Genomic DNA, 15,781 nt, shown 5'->3' with positions numbered 1-15,781 from the left:
ACATCTTTCAGGATCTGCCTCTTCCCAGAAGGGAACCTGGTTCTTGTGAACCCCACTGCTCCCCTCATCTGCTCACAGTCATGGCACCTCCTGCCGCACCAGGATCCCAGGTCATTCTGGATGGAGGGGCCAGAATGCGGCCATTTGGGCCACACTCACAGCCCAGGCTGAGCCAGGCTCCAGGAAGGTAGGAAGGGTGCCTCACAGGAGATACTCCTGGTTCTACTGGGCCTCTGCTCAGTCAGCTGTGCAGGCACCGATGAACAAACCGCTACCCACAGACCCTGCAAAGAGCTGGGTGTGTTCTACAGGGAGGGTGGGCTCTCCACTAGGCTCCATTGTGAGTACACAGCATCCCCCAAGCTCCCTGTTTACAGAAGGCCACCCACGGCCATTTAGCCCGGGAGGTCAAGGATCACAGAGATCAGGAGTTCTAAGGGCACTCTGCCTCCATGCCCCTATGGGGGGGCGGGGGCCCCTCCCCATCACTTCCTGTGCGTTCACACTGCTGGTGGCCTGAGCTCTGCCCACACCTGTCAAGGTCATCCCAAGCTCGGCATACCCAGCCCCAGCACAGCAGCACTGCCCGAAGCCCTCGCTGCACTGGGGACCCAGGTTGGCCACCATTCCTGTGACGACGTCCCCAAGCTTTCTTCCCACCTCTCCTCAGATCATTCTTCCAGCTCTACAGCCAAATTCTCCCCTGTGATCCGGAAGTGACGTAAGTGGGCTGACTCACAAGCAGGTAAGGTTGCACTGACCAGAGCCTCCAGGCCACCTGACATGGGCAGGTCAGGCAAGCAGAGGACAGGGCCAGGAAATCCAGAAAACCAGGCCTCAGGAGCAAGTGTGTCCAGGGCGGCCCTGACAGAGGACCACGGGGAGGCAGGAACGGAAGGGGCCCGACCCTCGAGTCCCGGATCTCAGCTCTCAATGCACGAAATTCAGTCTCTGTACATTTTTTTACATAAAACAAACTTGGAAGATATTTTAATTGGACATTAGCGCAGCGTTTTGATAATTCATGTAAAACACTGCCTACAACGCAAAGTGTGCCTGAAGGTGCAGCGGCTCAGGCCGAGGTCGTGTGCATCTCCGAAGGCTGACTTCGCTGCTGGGATTCACCGACTAAATCCTCACCCACATCGAGCGCTTGGGACTCGCTGGAGGGGGCTCTGGGCTAGCTGGCCTTGAACAGCATGTAGAGCACAGGCAGGGTGGCCACAAACGTCACACAGGTGACCAGCGTGCTGTAGACGGTGTTCCTGTTGGCTTGGGCCTCAAGCCTCTGTTCCATGTCCGACAGTGCCAAGATCACAGCCCCCTGCTCTAGCAAGGAGCTGGGCAGAGCCCTGTCTGCTGGCTCCTCCGGGCCTGGGTGTGCTGCTGTCTTTGCAAGCTGCACCACCCCAGCCATGTGGCTGAAAGTCTTTTCCAGGCCATCGAGCTGCTCCCGTAAGCCCTCCAGACATGAATGGACCTGCCTGGAATGACTGAGCTGCTCTTTCAAAGCAGCTGAAAGGACATCTCTGTCTTGGGGAGGGGAAGTACCTCCCGGAGACCCAGGGCTCTGCCCCTGGCCAGCGTGCACCAGGCCTCGCAGGTCCGCCATGAGGTCGTGGAGGTCCCTCTGCTGGAGGGAGTAGCTAGACGCCTGTTCCCGGATGGCCTCTTGGAGACTCACAGGCCCCTTCTGTGCCTCCAGCAGTAGAGCCTTCAGCTCCTGGAGCCGAACACGGTTCACGTAGGTGGAGCCAGCCACGCCAATGAGGGCCCCCAGGACGGACCCGATGAGGGACCAGTTCTTGGTCCTCTCGGCCCTCGTGCGCTCCTTCTCGTGACTTTCCCGCACGGCCGCCGAGAAGAGGGAGAACTTCTCTCGCTCGGAGTCCTCTGCACGCAGATAGGCTGTGCGGAGCCTCTTCTCCTCCTGCGGGAACGAAGCCGGGTTAGCGTTGCGGTGACCCTGCGGCCGTGGCCACTGGCAGGTGGTCCACTGCCTGCGGCTGGCACCCAGTTCCTGCCTGGGAGACGTGTGCTGGATGAAGACTGCATAAGCCTGGTGGGGTGAAGCAAGCTGCATGGTTTCATGAGCAGTCTTGGGTTCCACCAGTATCCAGCTGCCCCTCCTCCGTGCTACTTCATCCCCAGCACTCTGGCTCCCTGACTACACTGCCCTGGGCTATCCCCTTCAGCACCCTGGAAGGCTGGGGCTCTCTCTCTCCATGGGAGTCTCTGACCAGTCAGGGTCCCCACCCACTCCCTCACGGGCTGCCGTCCGGGTCCGGGTGAGGAAGGGCTGCCTCCCAGGGCGCCTACCTGCAGCATCCGGTGCTCCAGCGTGGCCAGCTCCAAGTACTGGCTGTCCTCCCTGGAGACGCGGTCCAAGCGGTCCCTCACCTCCTTCAGCTTGGCCTGCTGAACCTCCAACTCCTCCCGAGCCTCCCGGACGAGCCCACGAGCCACCATGAACACTTTCTCTGCCTGTGGAGAGAACAACGGAGGCTGGCTGCCCCTTCTCTCCACACACAACCCCATTCCCAACAAGGCTTTGGCTAGGAAGAGGTCCTTGGGTGCCAGCTGCAGAGGGTGGAACCAGATCCTTGGACACTAATCCTGGCTCACCCAGTGGTGCTCAAAGAGCAGCCCTGGGCCATGCCCATCGGAATTACTGGATTTGTCCATTCAAGTAGAAATAACACACCCTTGAGAAACTTGGAAACAGCTAGTGCACACAATCCGTATCCACCAGACCCAGCCACCTCTGGTTTCATACGAGCTACGGCATGGGACTTATCCGCTTAAGCGGCTTGCTGCCTGTTACCTTACTCATGCCTTACAGCACTGTTGTGGGTACTGTTGACTGCATAGCCCCAGGGGCCCCAGGGCAAGCAAGCTCAGAGTCTGTAAGCGTAGAGACAGCAGTGTGCCCACCTCTCTGCACAGCCCCATGCCTAAGCTGGAATGGGAACAGAGACGGCACAGTGCCTTCCTGCTGCCACAGTAGCACACAGTCTGCTGTTTCCTGGGGGCCCTTCACAAGGGCTGTTATAGTCACATCCAGACCAAGAGTTGCTGTGACCCCCGGCAATGCAGAAAGTGCTCCATGGCCTACAGAATGGACGTAATGGCCAGGTCACAGTGCAGCAGGGTAAGCTGCCACTTGTGATGCCAGCATCCCATGTTGGAGCACCGGTTCAAGTCCTGGCTGCTCTGCTTCAGAGCCAGCTCCCTGCCAATGTGTCTGGGAAGGCAGTGGAAGATGGCCCAGATGCTTGGGTCCCTGCCACCCACGTGGGAGACCCAGATGGAGTTCTGGGTTCCTGGCTTCAGCTTGGCCCAGCCCCAGCCCCAGCCATTGTGGTCATTTGGGGAGTGAACCAAATAGATGGAAGCTCCCTCTCTCGGTCACTGTGCCTTTCAAATAAGTAAGTCTTTAAAACAACAATGGCCAGGGACTTCTCGGCACACTGCGACTGTTTTTAGGTGGGTGAGGGGTATAGTTACATAGAGCCCTTCACTCCAGGAGTGTCCAGCCCAGGATTCTACTGAGAAATGAGTCTAGTGATGATGGTTTAGGAATAGGCAAGGCTGCCTGCCATCTCACAGCACCACGGCTGATGACGTCAGCCTGCAAGCTACAGTTCCCAGGTCCAGGGCAGAGCCAGCCGCCCTGCTCCCCTCCTCACCTCCGTCACGTTTCCCTGGGCCTCTCGAACCTCGTTGAGTCCAACAAACTCTTCGTAGCGGCCCCACCACGTCTTGGCTGTGGAGGACGCTTGCTGCTGAACGCTGTGCCACAGGGCTCTTCCCAGCGCCGGGAGGCGGTGATACAGCCCCAGGGCCACCTCCTCAGGTCTTTTCTGCCTGGGCGTGCTGGGGCCTGGGCTGCAGAGAGTCCTGGTCACAAAGAGTTCCCTTCCAAGGAGGCCTCTCCGTGCCAGCGCGTGGGGCACGCCCACGACGTGCTGCATGGCAAACACAGGGCCGCACCCCGTCATCAGGAGATCTGTGAGGGGGACGCCAGACACGTCAGGTCGAAGCCGAGAAAGGCCTAGGGCTGCTCTGAGCACACTCATCTCCAATGAACCGCGCCCCCAGGCAGCGGAGTGCTGGGGCAGGGCCCGGGGCGCTCCTGGACAGCAGACACTTCTGCGGGTGAACTTACAAAAGCTCCCACCTGCCTCCAAGACCCCACCCACCTGCCCCTCGCCTCTCTGCTGTGACTGTGATGAGCGTCCTGGCGCCTGGTTTTCTGAGAACGTGAAAGAAAGGTCTCAACCTGAGCTGGGTCCACGCCGACAAAGCCCCACAGAGATTCAGGACGTTCCCTGGGAAGCCGAGGAGCATTTCAGTAAAAGACCCTCAGGTCCACGTTCCCAGACCCCGGGGCTGCCACAGTACTGGGATGGCGGAGCTTGGATCTGGGCAAGGCCGCATGCCAGGCTCTCCCAGGAGGGCACGGTGGGGGCGGGCAGCTGCTCTCTGTGCGAGGACAGCTCTTCTCGGGCTCACACAGGCCCTGCTCCTTCCGCCCCCCCACCCCTCGCCATCCACCAGCTTCCTGCTTCCTCTCCAGCCTTAGTCACCGCTCAACAGGTTAGGCTTCTTTAATGTTTCCCTTTGCAGCTCTGCTTTGATGTGGGGCCCTCCTGACACCCACTTCCATCACCTGAACAGCACAGGAGTCTCCCATCATCCAGGGTCAGGCCTTCCCCAGGCCCAACAGAGCGGTGACTCCGAGGACCCTGAAGACGGGGCCAGGTGACCCATATTTCTGGCAAAAACCCGCTCTAGCTGCATCCTACTCTGGGCAAATCGAACCTGGAAGCTTCCAGGACCAAGTCTTGCTGTGAGGGCGACACCTGGTGGCCAACCAATCAGGCTAGAAAGGGAAAAGCCGAGGGAGGGGGGGATGGGGACAGACCACAAAGGGGCCTGAAGGGTAAGGGCCTGGGGAGCAGAGGCCTGCCCAAGGCATCCCAGACTCCTCTACCTCACGTTGGCCTGGGAACCATCTTTGGAGAGCTCAGGCAGCCTTGCAAACAAAGCTGCTTGGGTAGGATGTGACTTCTGGTCAAAGTGCACCCCAGCTAACAGCCACAGAAAGGGAAGTTCCTGGGACAATGGTCCCAAACTGCTGCCACAAACCCCTGGGCTCTTTTCATAAGGCTGGGGACCATGCCCAAGGGAGTACTCGCCATCCATGCCAGCAGTCGGCTGAGCCCCCCAGGCCTCGAGCACGAGGGCTGTGACCCACTGCGGCCTGCAGGTGGGCTTTTCATGGAGGCGAACAAAACACACCCTCCTGCAGCCCCACCAGACACAGCAGCCTCTCTCCTTCCCAACAGTGCTCCAAAGACAGCGTCTGCCACCACCTTTCTCACTGGGTCTCAGTCCACAACCAATGCAGCTCCCCTGGAGGCCCCTTAAAACCTCCATTAAGGGGACAGCATTGTGATGCAGTGAGTTAAGCCTCTGCCTGCAATGCTGGTGTCCCATATGATAATTGGTTCGAGTCCTGGATGTGCCACTTCTGATCCAGTTCCCTGCTAATGGCCTGGGAAAACAGTGGAAGAAGATGGCCCAAGGGGCCGGTGCTGTGGCACACTAGGTTAATCCTCCGCCTGCGGCTCCAGCATCCCGTATGGGTGCCAGTTCTAGTCCTGGTTGCTCATCTTCCAGTCCAGCTCTCTGCTGTGGCCTGGGAAAGCAGTAGAAGATGGCCCAAGTCCTTGGGCCCCTGCATCCGCATGGGAGACCAGGAAGAAGCACCTGGCTCCTGACTTTGGATGGGCATAGCTCTGGCCATTGCGGCCATTTGGGGAGCAAACCAATGGAAGGAAAACCTCTCTCTCTCTCTCTCTCTCTCTTTCTGTAACTCTACCTGTCAAATAAATAAATAAAATCTTTTTTTTTTTTTTTTTTTTGACAGGCAGAGTAGATAGTGAGAGAGACAGAGAGAAAGGTCTTCCTTTGCCGTTGGTTTACCCTCCAATGGCCGCCGCGGCCAGTGCTCTGTGGCCGGCGCACCGCGCTGATCCGATAGCAGGAGCCAGGTACTTATCCTGGTCTCCCATGGGGTGCAGGGCCCAAGCACTTGGGCCATCCTCCACTGCACTCCCGGGCCACAGCAGAGAGCTGGCCTGGAAGAGGGGCAACCGGGACAGAATCCGGCGCCCCGACCGGGACTAGAACCCGGTGTGCCGGCGCTGCAAGGCGGAGGATTAGCCTAGTGAGCCGTGGCGCCGGCTCCTGGGTCATCTTCTACAGCTTTTCCAGGCCATAGCAGAGAGCTGGGTTGGAAGTGGAGCAGCCAGAACATTAACTAGTGCGCATATGGGATGCTGGCACTGCAGGCAGTAGCTTTACTTGCTATGTCACAGTGCCAGTCCCAAATAAGTAAATCTTTTTTTAAAACAAAACAAAAACTTTCCACCCTGCTAGATCCAGCAGGAATTCTCGGGTTGCTTTTCCAGTCCCTCCGTAGCTTTCAACACCTTCTCTTCCTGAAATCACTGCTCATCCTCGGCTGCCTCCAACCTTCTCGGCCTCCCTTCCCGGCCTCTCCTCTACCAGCTGCCCACTCTCGGACCCCAGAATGGTCACTCGTCCCTGGCAGAAATGACACCCACAGTTTCTGGTGCAACACCTCCCCTGCCCCCACAACCTGCTCTCCACATGGCAGCCAAAGGATCTGTTAACATCGAAGTCAGTTCACATCCTCTGTTCAAACTGCGGCAGCCCCCACCTCACCGGGCACGAATGCCAGTCCTGGCAGTGGCCAACGAGCCCCAGCATCTCTCAGGCCTCCCCTTCTTCCTTCTCTCCATCACTGCTCTGCTCTGCTCCAGCCACCTGCTGGGCGAAGCTCCACCCTGCCGTGAGAGACCCCGACACCTGCCCACCGCGGCCACTTTTCCTCCTACATCTGTCTGCCCAGATGGCACCCTAGCGTGGCCTTCCTTGGCAACTCCCCCCGCGGCCAGCTTCCCTGCGAGTTTATCACGTATTTCATAGCCAGGAAGGAAGTCTGGGGACGCTGGGGACTTTTGCTTCATGACGGAAGGTGTCAGTAACCCCCAAGGTGTTTCCCTGCTCCAGCCCCTGACCAGCAAGGTGGGGGTGGGCACTTGGTACAATGGTTAAGATGCTGCTTGGGGTGCCCACATCCCTTTCCAAGTGCCTGGGTTCAAGTCCCAGCTGCACTTCTGATTCCAGCTTCCTGCTAATGCACACTCTGGGAAACAGGAAGTGATGGCTCCGGGGCTTGGGTCCCTGCCACCCATGTGGGAGACCTGGATGAAGGTCTGGGCTGCTGGCTCCAGCCTGGCGCAGCCATGGCTGTTGCAAGCATTTGGTTGGTAAACCAGCAAATGGAAGACCTCTCTGTCTCGCTACCGTCCAAATGAAACAAAAATCAACAGCAAAAGGAAGAACGTTCCTGGCAGAGAAAATGGTGGAAAGTCCTTGACATTGTTCCAATCCGTGTCCAGTGGCTGGTGGGGCTGGGAAGCAGAGGCAGAGGAAACTGGATCTTGGAGGGCCTGGATAGGTGGACAGAGGCCAAGGGAAGTAGGGCCCTGAGGGTCAAGTTCAGAATCTTGCACCTCCAAACCCATTCCATCCTCTGAATCCCACTCCATCTGAATGACTCTCTCCTTTCCTCAAACATCCATCCTTAGACTTTATCCTTTTTACAAACACAAGAAAGAAAACTTCTACATTCACCAAACCTTCCCAAGTGCCAGAATCTGCACCATTTCAGATCCTCAACACAAAGACTCAGGGCTCCTCAGGGAGACCAACCTACGCCCCAGCCTCCACACCTCCTCCTCCACTCAGATACTGCTCTGTCCTGCATCTGCTCACGGCACCCTGGCTTCCCAGTCTGCCTGAAAATGCAAAGGGGATGGGGTGGGTGGGCAGTTAGCTGGAGATGCCTGCATCCCGTATCAGACAGCTTGGTCCGAACTACTTCACTTCCAATCCAGTGTCCTGCTAATGTGCACCCTGGGAGGTAAAAGATAATGATTGGAATTCCAGTTGGGGTTTAGCACTGGAGTGAGGTTGTGGCATCTCACAACCTCACCTGTGGATGATGACACCATCGGGGACCTGAAGGAGCTGACTGCAGCCTGAGCTGGCACCCGTTGGAGCAAGATCGGTTAAGAAGGGTACACGATTTTCAAGGACCGCATGTCGCTGTGGGCCGGTGACATCCACGACAGGACTGATCTGGAGCTTTATTGCCAATAGAGCGGAATTCCTTCCCCCCACTTCGCCCTTCTGCCCCCACCCTCAACCCCTCCACAGCTATGGATGCTTGTTTTTAAGAATTTACATTAATAAAAACCTAGATGCTGAAAAGAAAAAAAAAAGATAATGGTTCAAGTACTTGGGTCCCTGCCACCCACACAGGAGACCCAGACTCAGTCCCAAGATTCTGACTTCAGCTTGGCCCAGTCCTGGCTGTTGCAGGCATTAGAGAAATGAACCAGCAGGTGGGGGGCCGGCGCTGTGGAGCAGAGGGTAAAGCCGCTGCCTGTGACACCAGCAGTCCATATGGGCACTGGCAGGTTCCTGTTCTGGCTGCTTCGCTTCTGATCTAGCTCCCTACTAATGGCCTGGGAAAAGTAGATGAAGATGGCCCAAATGAGTAGATCCCCACTACCCACCAGGGAGACCTGGAGGAAGCTCCTGGCTCCTGGCTCCAGCCTGGCCCCACCCTGGCCTTTGTGGCCACCTGGGGAGCGAACCTGCTGATGCAAGATCTCTTTCTAGCTGCTCTGTCTCTCATTCTCTCCCCCTGCCTTTCAAATGAAGTGAAAATAGTTTTTTAAAAAGAAAGAAAATCTAATGGGATCTTATTTCCCCTCCTAAATGTGATTTTCCAACAGCTTTCTCCTTCTTGTTTGTAACCCCAGCTCCAAATGCCCAGGCCAAAAGTCTTGTATCATCGCTGACTGCTCACTTCCTCTCCTGCCTCAGACCAGCCTATCAGCAAACAACACTTGCTTAAATCCAAAATGCCTCCTCCCTGGGGAATTAAGTCATGATGTCCAGTATTATGTATGCTTTCCCTACATTTGATATCCTTTTATTTATTTATTTATTTGACAGGCAGAGTTAGACAGTGAGAGAGACAGAGAGAAAGGTCTTCCTTTTTCCATTGGTTCACCCCACAAGTGGCCGCTACAGCCGGTGCTGCGCTGCACTGATCCGAAGCCAGGAGCTTCCTCCTGGTCTCCCATGGGGTGCAGGGCCCAAGCACTTGGGCCATCCTCCACTGCACTCCCGGGCCACAGCAGAGAGCTGGACTGGAAAAGGAGCAACTGGGACAGAACCAGCGCCCCGACCGGGACTAGAACCTGGAGTGCCAGCGCCGTAGGCGGAGGATTAGCCTAGTGAGCCGCAGCACCGGCCTATCCTTTTATTTTTCAAGACCCAAAACCTGCTGTGAGAAAGTAATCTGATTATGGTTTCTGAATAAAATGTAACTAATTTTAAAAAAATGCCTCTTCTTAGCCGGCGCCGTGGCTCACTAGGCTAATCCTCCGCCTTGCGGCGCCGGCACACCGGGTTCTAGTCCCAGTCGGGGCGCCGGATTCTGTCCCGGTTGCCCCTCTTCCAGGCCAGCTCTCTGCTGTGGCCAGGGAGTGCAGTGGAGGATGGCCCAAGTGCTTGGGCCCTGCACCCCATGGGAGACCAGGAAAAGCACCTGGCTCCTGGCTCCTGCCATCGGATCAGCGTGGTGCGCCAGCCGCAGTGCGCCCGCCGCGGCGGCCATTGGAGGGTGAACCAACGGCAAAGGAAGACCTTTCTCTCTGTCTCTCTCTCTCACTGTCCACTCTGCCTGTCAAAAATAAAAAAAAAATAAAAAAAAAATAAAAAAAAAATGCCTCTTCTTCTTATCTCTGCCAATGCTACCAAGAGGTCCCAACAACCAACATCTCTTTCCTGTATTATCCCAAGAACCTCTTTTTTTTTTTAAAAAAGAAAGGTTTGGGGCCAGCACTGTAGTACAGTGGGTAGAGCTGCCGCCTGCAGTGCTGCCATCCCATATGGACGCAGGTTTGAGTCCCAGCTGTTCCACTTTTGATCCTGCTCCCTGCCTTGGCCTGGAATAGCAGTAGAAGATGGCCCAAGTCCTTAGGCCCCTGCACCCGCGTGGGAGACCTGGAAGAAGCTCCTGGCTTCAGATCAGCACAGCTCCGGCCGTTGCAGGCAGTTGGGGAGTGAACCAGTGGATGGAAGACCTCTCTCTCTTTCTCTCTGCCTCTCTGCTCTCTGTGTAACTCTGACTTTCAAATAAATAAATAAATCGCAAAAAAATAAAAAATAAAGTTTCACCTACATTCACCTGCTTGAAAGGCAGGTGACAGAGAGATCTTCTATCACTCTCCCCAAATGCCCACAACATCCAGGGCTGGGTCAAGCTAAAGCCAGGAGCCCAGAGCTCCATCCGGGTCTCCCATGTGGGTGGCAGGGACCCAAGTACTTGAGCCTGTACCTGCTGCCTCCCAGGGTGCACTAGCAGGAAGCTGGGTGGGAAGTGGAATTTGCACTCCAGCACGGGGCGTGGGTGTTGACCCACTGGGCTACAAAGCCCTCCCCAGAGGCCTCGGGTGTCTGCTGCAGCCCCTGCCCTCTATGGTCAACAGAGCAGCGGCGATGCTTTCACAGTGGTGCGATCACCCACATCTCTCCGGGTAGCAGCCAGCGCTCTCCAGAGTCTACAATAGACCCGCCGCTTACCGCATCTCCCCAGCTTCCCTCTCCTTAGCTCCCGGATCACAGGATAACCTTGATGCTGCTGCAGCGCACCAGGCCTGCTCGCTGCCTCCCTTCCCCAGGACTTGCTCCAGTGCCCCCTGGTGGAGAGGTCTCCCCTGACCACCCTATCAGAACCACCACCCCACCCCACCCTAGCACTTCTAGCCCAAGTTCCCGCTTTGTGCGTCTCCACCCGTGCGTCACCTGACCTGTGCTATGTACTTCACTTACTTGGCTCACTGTCTGTCTCCCCCACTGGAATGTCAGCTCTGCCGGGGCAGGCTATCTTGTCCCGAGGCGCGTGTCTACTGCCTAGAATACTGTCGGATACAGCAGATACTTAACAAAAAATGTACTGGATAAAAAAGCCGAAATCGAAAACTGTTGCACCCCTGACCATATAATAAACCTCAAACTCCTTACAGTGACTTCCAGAGTTTTAGGACCCGGGGACTCAGGCCCTGTTCACTGCTGCCACTTCCCCTCCTATCATCTCCCTCCCGCCGCCGGCTTTCCTCGGTTCCAGGAACGCGGCCGGCTTCAAGGCCCTGGCACATGCCATTCGCTCTACCTGCTGAGCTTTCCCATACACGATCGCAGGCCTGGCCTGGTGAAGGACCCCTCCCGGGGCCAGGGATCCTCACCGGGCGGGACGAACCTACAATCCCGTACCTGGCGCGCCAATAGCACCCGGAGCTGCAAAGCTGCAACCCTGATGGAGCGTCTGCCACTCAATTCACCTCTGACCCGTTAGCGCCCGCCCACCTCCTACAACTGGAGAACAACTTCCTATCTGGGAGCCAATCAGCGGGCCCGCGTCCTGATGTTAGCGCAAGGGGTGGGACCGGCAGCTCCGTTTCCGGTGGCAGGGTCTGGGGAAGGGGCGGCAGGCGCCATGTCCGGCCGGGAAGGTAAGTGTGCCGGGGGCAGTGTGGGCGGTGGGGTCGGTGGGGTCGGTGGAGACGGCGGGGCGGACTGAGCGTGCTCGAGCCTCCCGCAGGTGGCAAGAAGAAGCCCCTGAAACAGCCCAAGAAGCAGGCCAAGGAGATGGATGAGGTGAGAGCGGGCGCGAAGGCGCGGGTGGGTGCGGAGGGATTGGGGAACCGGGCTGGAGTGACCTCGCTGTTCGTGCCCCCAGGAAGATAAGGCTTTCAAGCAAAAACAGAAAGAGGAGCAGAAGAAACTCGAGGAGCTAAAAGCGAAGGCGGCGGGGAAGGGCCCCCTGGGTAAGTGAGGCCGCGGGGGCTGGACAGACGCGCTGAGCACCTGTTGGGAAGAAGGCCCGAGCAGGTCTGCGTGCTGGCCCGTTGGTCGGCTGTGGGGTCTCGGTTCCCGGTGACGGACTTGGAGCAGCGGGAAGGGGCAGGAGCCAGAAGCGGGACCAGAAAGAAGTCTCTAGTCTGGACTCCCATTTCTTGGGGAAGCTGTAGAAACACAGGAATTTACCGCAGACACAGGTTCATAGCATTAAATTCCTACGACTTCCCGTCCCAGATCTACATTTTACTACGTCTTCAGTGCTGGTAACATGACTCGACTTTGAACATTCGAACTTACTGCTCATGTTGTCTCTTAACAAGTGCTTTTGTGTCTTGAGTGAACTTCTAGACCAAAAGGTAAAAAGTCTGGGCTCCTTGGTGGACTGTTCGATCTGCTTTCCTAAGCTAGCTCTCCACCATTTTGCCACTTCTTTTCCTTTATAAAAGAGGAATTGATTACATTTCAAAAGATTTTCCAGAGTTCCATTCCCTGGTTCACTCCCCCAAATGCCACACGAAGAGCTGGGGATACAATCTCGATGTCACCCTAGGGTGGCAGGGACCCAGCTGCCTGAGCCACCACCACTGTCTCCCAGGGTCTGCATTGGCAGGAAGCTGAAGCGGGAATCCAACCCAGACACTCAGGTGTGCGATGCAAGTGTCTGACCACTAGGCTCAGTGCCTACTCCGACTCCTAATGTTTCATTAGCTGCTTTTGTTTTTGAAGATTTATTCTATTTATTTGAAAAGCAGAGTTAGAAACAGAGATCTTCCATTTGCCAGTTCACTCCCCAGGTGGCCACAATGACCAGGGTTGGGCCAGACTGAAACCAGGAACTAGGAGCCTCTTCCAGGTCTCCTATGTGGGTTCAGGGGCCCAAACACTTGAACCATCATCCGTTGCTTTCTCAGATGCATTAGCAGGGAGCTGGATCAGAATTGGAGCAGCTGGGACTCTAACCAGCGCCCATATGGGATGCCGGCATTGCAGGCAGTAACTTAACCAGCTGTGCCACAACACTGGCCACCTGTTAACTTCTTCTTCCTTTTTTTTTTTTTTCCTTAAGATTCTTTTATTTGTTTGGAAGGCACTTACAGAAAGGCAGAGGCAGAGAGACAGAGATCTTCCATCTGCTGGTTTATTCCCCAAACTGTCACAATGCCCCAGGCTGGGCCAATCCGAAGCTAGAAGCTAAGAGCTTCCTCTGGGTCTCCCACTCGGGTGCAGGGGCCCAAGGACTTGGGCCACCTTCTACTGCTTTCCCAGGCCATAGCAGAGCTGGATCCGAAGTGGAGCAGCCAGGTCTTGAATCGGCGCCCGTATGGGATGTGGGCACTGCAGGCAGCGGCTCAACCCACTGCGCCGCAGCTAGTGATGATTTCCTTGTTCAGCGCTGTCAGCCGCCCTGGGCATGGTGGAGGCAGGGAGGGAGGGAGTGTTGCCAGGGCTGCCGACACCTTTGTCCCAGTGTGTTTGATCCAGTATTTCTCACCCATACAGTGCTGAGATTCCTTTTCAGAATGAAACAACGTTTCTTGTAGCTACCCTTGACCTGTGATTCTGTATCAGGAAAAGGTCAATCCTTGGTAAGCCTATGCACGCTGAACATCCCTAATTCTAATAGCTGAAACCTGAAATGCTCCAAACCCGACACTTTGAGCATCGATATTATATCACAAATGGAAGATCCCACACCTGGCCTCATGTGACAGGTCACAGTCAAAATGCAAGTGCACTAAAAGTACTGTATAGGCGCAGGCATTTAATAGAGCTGTTAAGACACCACTTGGAGTACCTGGAGTCCATATCAGAGTGTCTGGGCTCCAGCCCTGGCTCCATTCCCAGCCCAGTTTCCTGCTGTTGTACACTCTGGCAGGCAGCAGGTGATGGCTCAAGGACTTGGGTCCCTGCCACCAAGGTGGGAAACCTGGATTGAGTTCATTGAACATCAGCTAACTTTGAAAGCTTTATTTTGTTGTGGCCCTTTTTGTATTTTCATTCCTATATTAGGCATCTTTCATTCTCTAATTAAGTTGCTTACTGGGTGCAAAATACGTTGTCAGTTGTAAATTGAGTACTGTAAATGTGGTGAGTGACTGAGATGCCAGGATCATAACATGGAAGGTAATAGATGGTGTAGTGTAATGTGGCAGTTAAGAATATGGACGGGGGTTGGACTCGCAGTTCCTGCTTCCTGCTAGCGTAGACCATGGCCGGCAGCAAGTAATGACTCAAGTAATTGGGTTCTTGACACCCATGTAGGAGACCTGAATTGACTTCCAGATCCTGGCTGCGGTGGGCGTTTGAGGAGTGAACTAGTGGGTGGGAACTCTGTGTCTCCATCTCTGTCTGTCTTTCTGCCCCTTAAATGAATGAGTGAACATGGACTTGGGAGTTAGACTACCTGGTTTGGAATCCTGGTTCATCACATGCCAGCTTATTACTTTGAACAGTGCCTAACACAAGACCTGTAGGGGCTGGCCCTATGGTGCAGTAGGTTAGTCCTCCACCTGCAGCACTAGCATCCCATATGGGTGCCGGTTCTAGTCCCGGTTGCTCCTCTTCCAGTCCAGCTCTCAGCTGTGGCCTGGGAAAGCAGTAGAAGATGGCCCAAGTGCTTGGGCCCCTGCATCCACATGGGAGACCAGGAAAAAGCACCTGGCTCCTGGCTTCTGACTGGCACAGCTCTGGCCATTGTGGCCATTTGGGGAGTGAACCAACGGAAGGAAGACCTTTCTCTCTGTCTCTCCCTCTCACTGTCTGTAACTCTACCTCTAAAATGAGTTGTGGCATGGAGAGTAAGACCAGAACAGAAAGCTGAAAGGCCACTCTGCATCTTTTTGTCAAGATAGACCCCCAGACTGAGAGCCACACTTTACCAGGGTCTACATCAGACCCATGGGACTTCTCCCATAGGAACGGTTTCTCTCTAACGGGATTTTTTTTTTTTTTCCTTTCCTTTTGCAGCCACAGGTGGAATTAAGAAATCTGGCAAAAAGTAAGCTGTTCCTTGTGCCTGAAGTGATGACGCCCTTGATTGCATTCCTAGCTAAACATCTCGATTCCCGGCCATAACATCTTATGCCACCGTAGTTAGAATGAAGTGTTAAGAGTTAAGTGTTATCTTGGAGCCTGTTGTACATTTACAAATAAAATTTTGTAAAAAGGGGAATAAACTCCACTGTACTGTAGCTCACTGTCTTAGTTGTTTTCACTCAGCCACTCCCAGCTGTGAATTTAAAGTAAACCCAGCCGAGAACCCTTCCAGAGTCTGCTCTTTGCTCTCCAAATTCTGTGTCACCTGGAATTAAACCACGGCATTGGAAAGGCTGTAGCTCCTGTGTGGTTGTGTACCTGACAATACCTTACATGAGATTTGTGGAAGAAGTACTTGGGAAGGAAAACGTGGCTCCTCTTTCTCTGCTACAGTACGCACGTGTGCTGTGTGTGGCCACCGGGCCAGTGCCAGTAAACAGCCAGCGTCAGCGAGCAACTTCCTGTCGTGGGAGGGGGACAAGACGAATACAGGAGATGTGCACCGTGAAAGGGGAAAGAAGGGAGTGAGATTCCTGAACGTCTCTTCAGTATCAGACTCCCCCAGAAGCCCTAGGGACAACATTTGCACTAAGGTCCTTGCTGGGGTCCCATGTTAGACCTCACATCCAGTCCATGAGCAAAATCAGATTACCTTAGTGTCCTCTCAGCGCCATGTGCCCACTGCAGCTCTGACCCTTCACCTGTATGA

At 55.3% G+C, this 15,781-nt stretch overlaps 2 protein-coding genes across 8 annotated transcripts; one reads left to right on the top strand and one right to left on the bottom strand.

The window, feature by feature from the left end:
* Positions 1-937: 937 nt before the first annotated feature.
* On the bottom strand, positions 938-11,551 carry CCDC51 (coiled-coil domain containing 51). Of its 7 annotated transcripts, XM_008260594.4 has the most exons (5): positions 11,449-11,499; positions 11,008-11,096; positions 3,690-4,009; positions 2,320-2,484; positions 938-1,930 (listed from the first exon to the last, which is right to left on the bottom strand). In XM_008260594.4, exons 3-5 carry the CDS (start codon positions 3,999-4,001, stop codon positions 1,181-1,183), a joined length of 1,227 nt encoding a protein of 408 aa, XP_008258816.1. In that variant the 5' UTR covers positions 4,002-4,009; positions 11,008-11,096; positions 11,449-11,499; the 3' UTR covers positions 938-1,180. The 7 variants fall into 7 exon arrangements, with proteins under 7 accessions (XP_008258816.1, XP_002713416.2, XP_008258815.1 ...); XM_002713370.5 differs by lacking the exons at positions 11,008-11,096; positions 11,449-11,499 and adding an exon at positions 4,203-5,855; XM_008260593.4 differs by lacking the exon at positions 11,008-11,096 and having other exon boundaries at positions 940-1,930; positions 11,449-11,551.
* Positions 5,182-15,227, top strand: TMA7 (translation machinery associated 7 homolog). Its single transcript, XM_070049825.1, has 4 exons — positions 5,182-5,272; positions 11,693-11,832; positions 11,915-12,002; positions 15,004-15,227. Exons 1-4 carry the CDS (start codon positions 5,182-5,184, stop codon positions 15,036-15,038), a joined length of 354 nt encoding a protein of 117 aa, XP_069905926.1. The 3' UTR covers positions 15,039-15,227.
* The last annotated feature ends 554 nt before the right edge of the window (positions 15,228-15,781 follow it).

Source organism: Oryctolagus cuniculus, chromosome 10 (assembly GCF_964237555.1).
Source record: "Oryctolagus cuniculus chromosome 10, mOryCun1.1, whole genome shotgun sequence".
NCBI classification, from domain to species: Eukaryota; Metazoa; Chordata; class Mammalia; order Lagomorpha; family Leporidae; genus Oryctolagus; species Oryctolagus cuniculus.
This window is presented reverse-complemented; position numbering and strand designations above follow the sequence as displayed.

Excerpts from the sequence above, each read along its gene's own strand:
- CCDC51 (XM_002713370.5), bottom strand. The coding sequence starts at position 4,350 with ATGCTCCTCGGCTTCCCAGGGAACGTCCTGAATCTCTGTGGGGCTTTG. Across the intron at positions 4,010-4,202 it reads AGCAGAGAGGCGAGGGGCAG|ATCTCCTGATGACGGGGTGC; the intron begins GTGGGTGGGGTC and ends TCCCCCTCACAG. Across the intron at positions 2,485-3,689 it reads CCCAGGGAAACGTGACGGAG|GCAGAGAAAGTGTTCATGGT; the intron begins GTGAGGAGGGGA and ends TTCTCTCCACAG.
- TMA7 (XM_070049825.1), top strand. The coding sequence starts at position 5,182 with ATGCCCAAGGGAGTACTCGCCATCCATGCCAGCAGTCGGCTGAGCCCC. Across the intron at positions 11,833-11,914 it reads AGGCCAAGGAGATGGATGAG|GAAGATAAGGCTTTCAAGCA; the intron begins GTGAGAGCGGGC and ends TCGTGCCCCCAG. Across the intron at positions 12,003-15,003 it reads GGCGGGGAAGGGCCCCCTGG|CCACAGGTGGAATTAAGAAA; the intron begins GTAAGTGAGGCC and ends TTCCTTTTGCAG.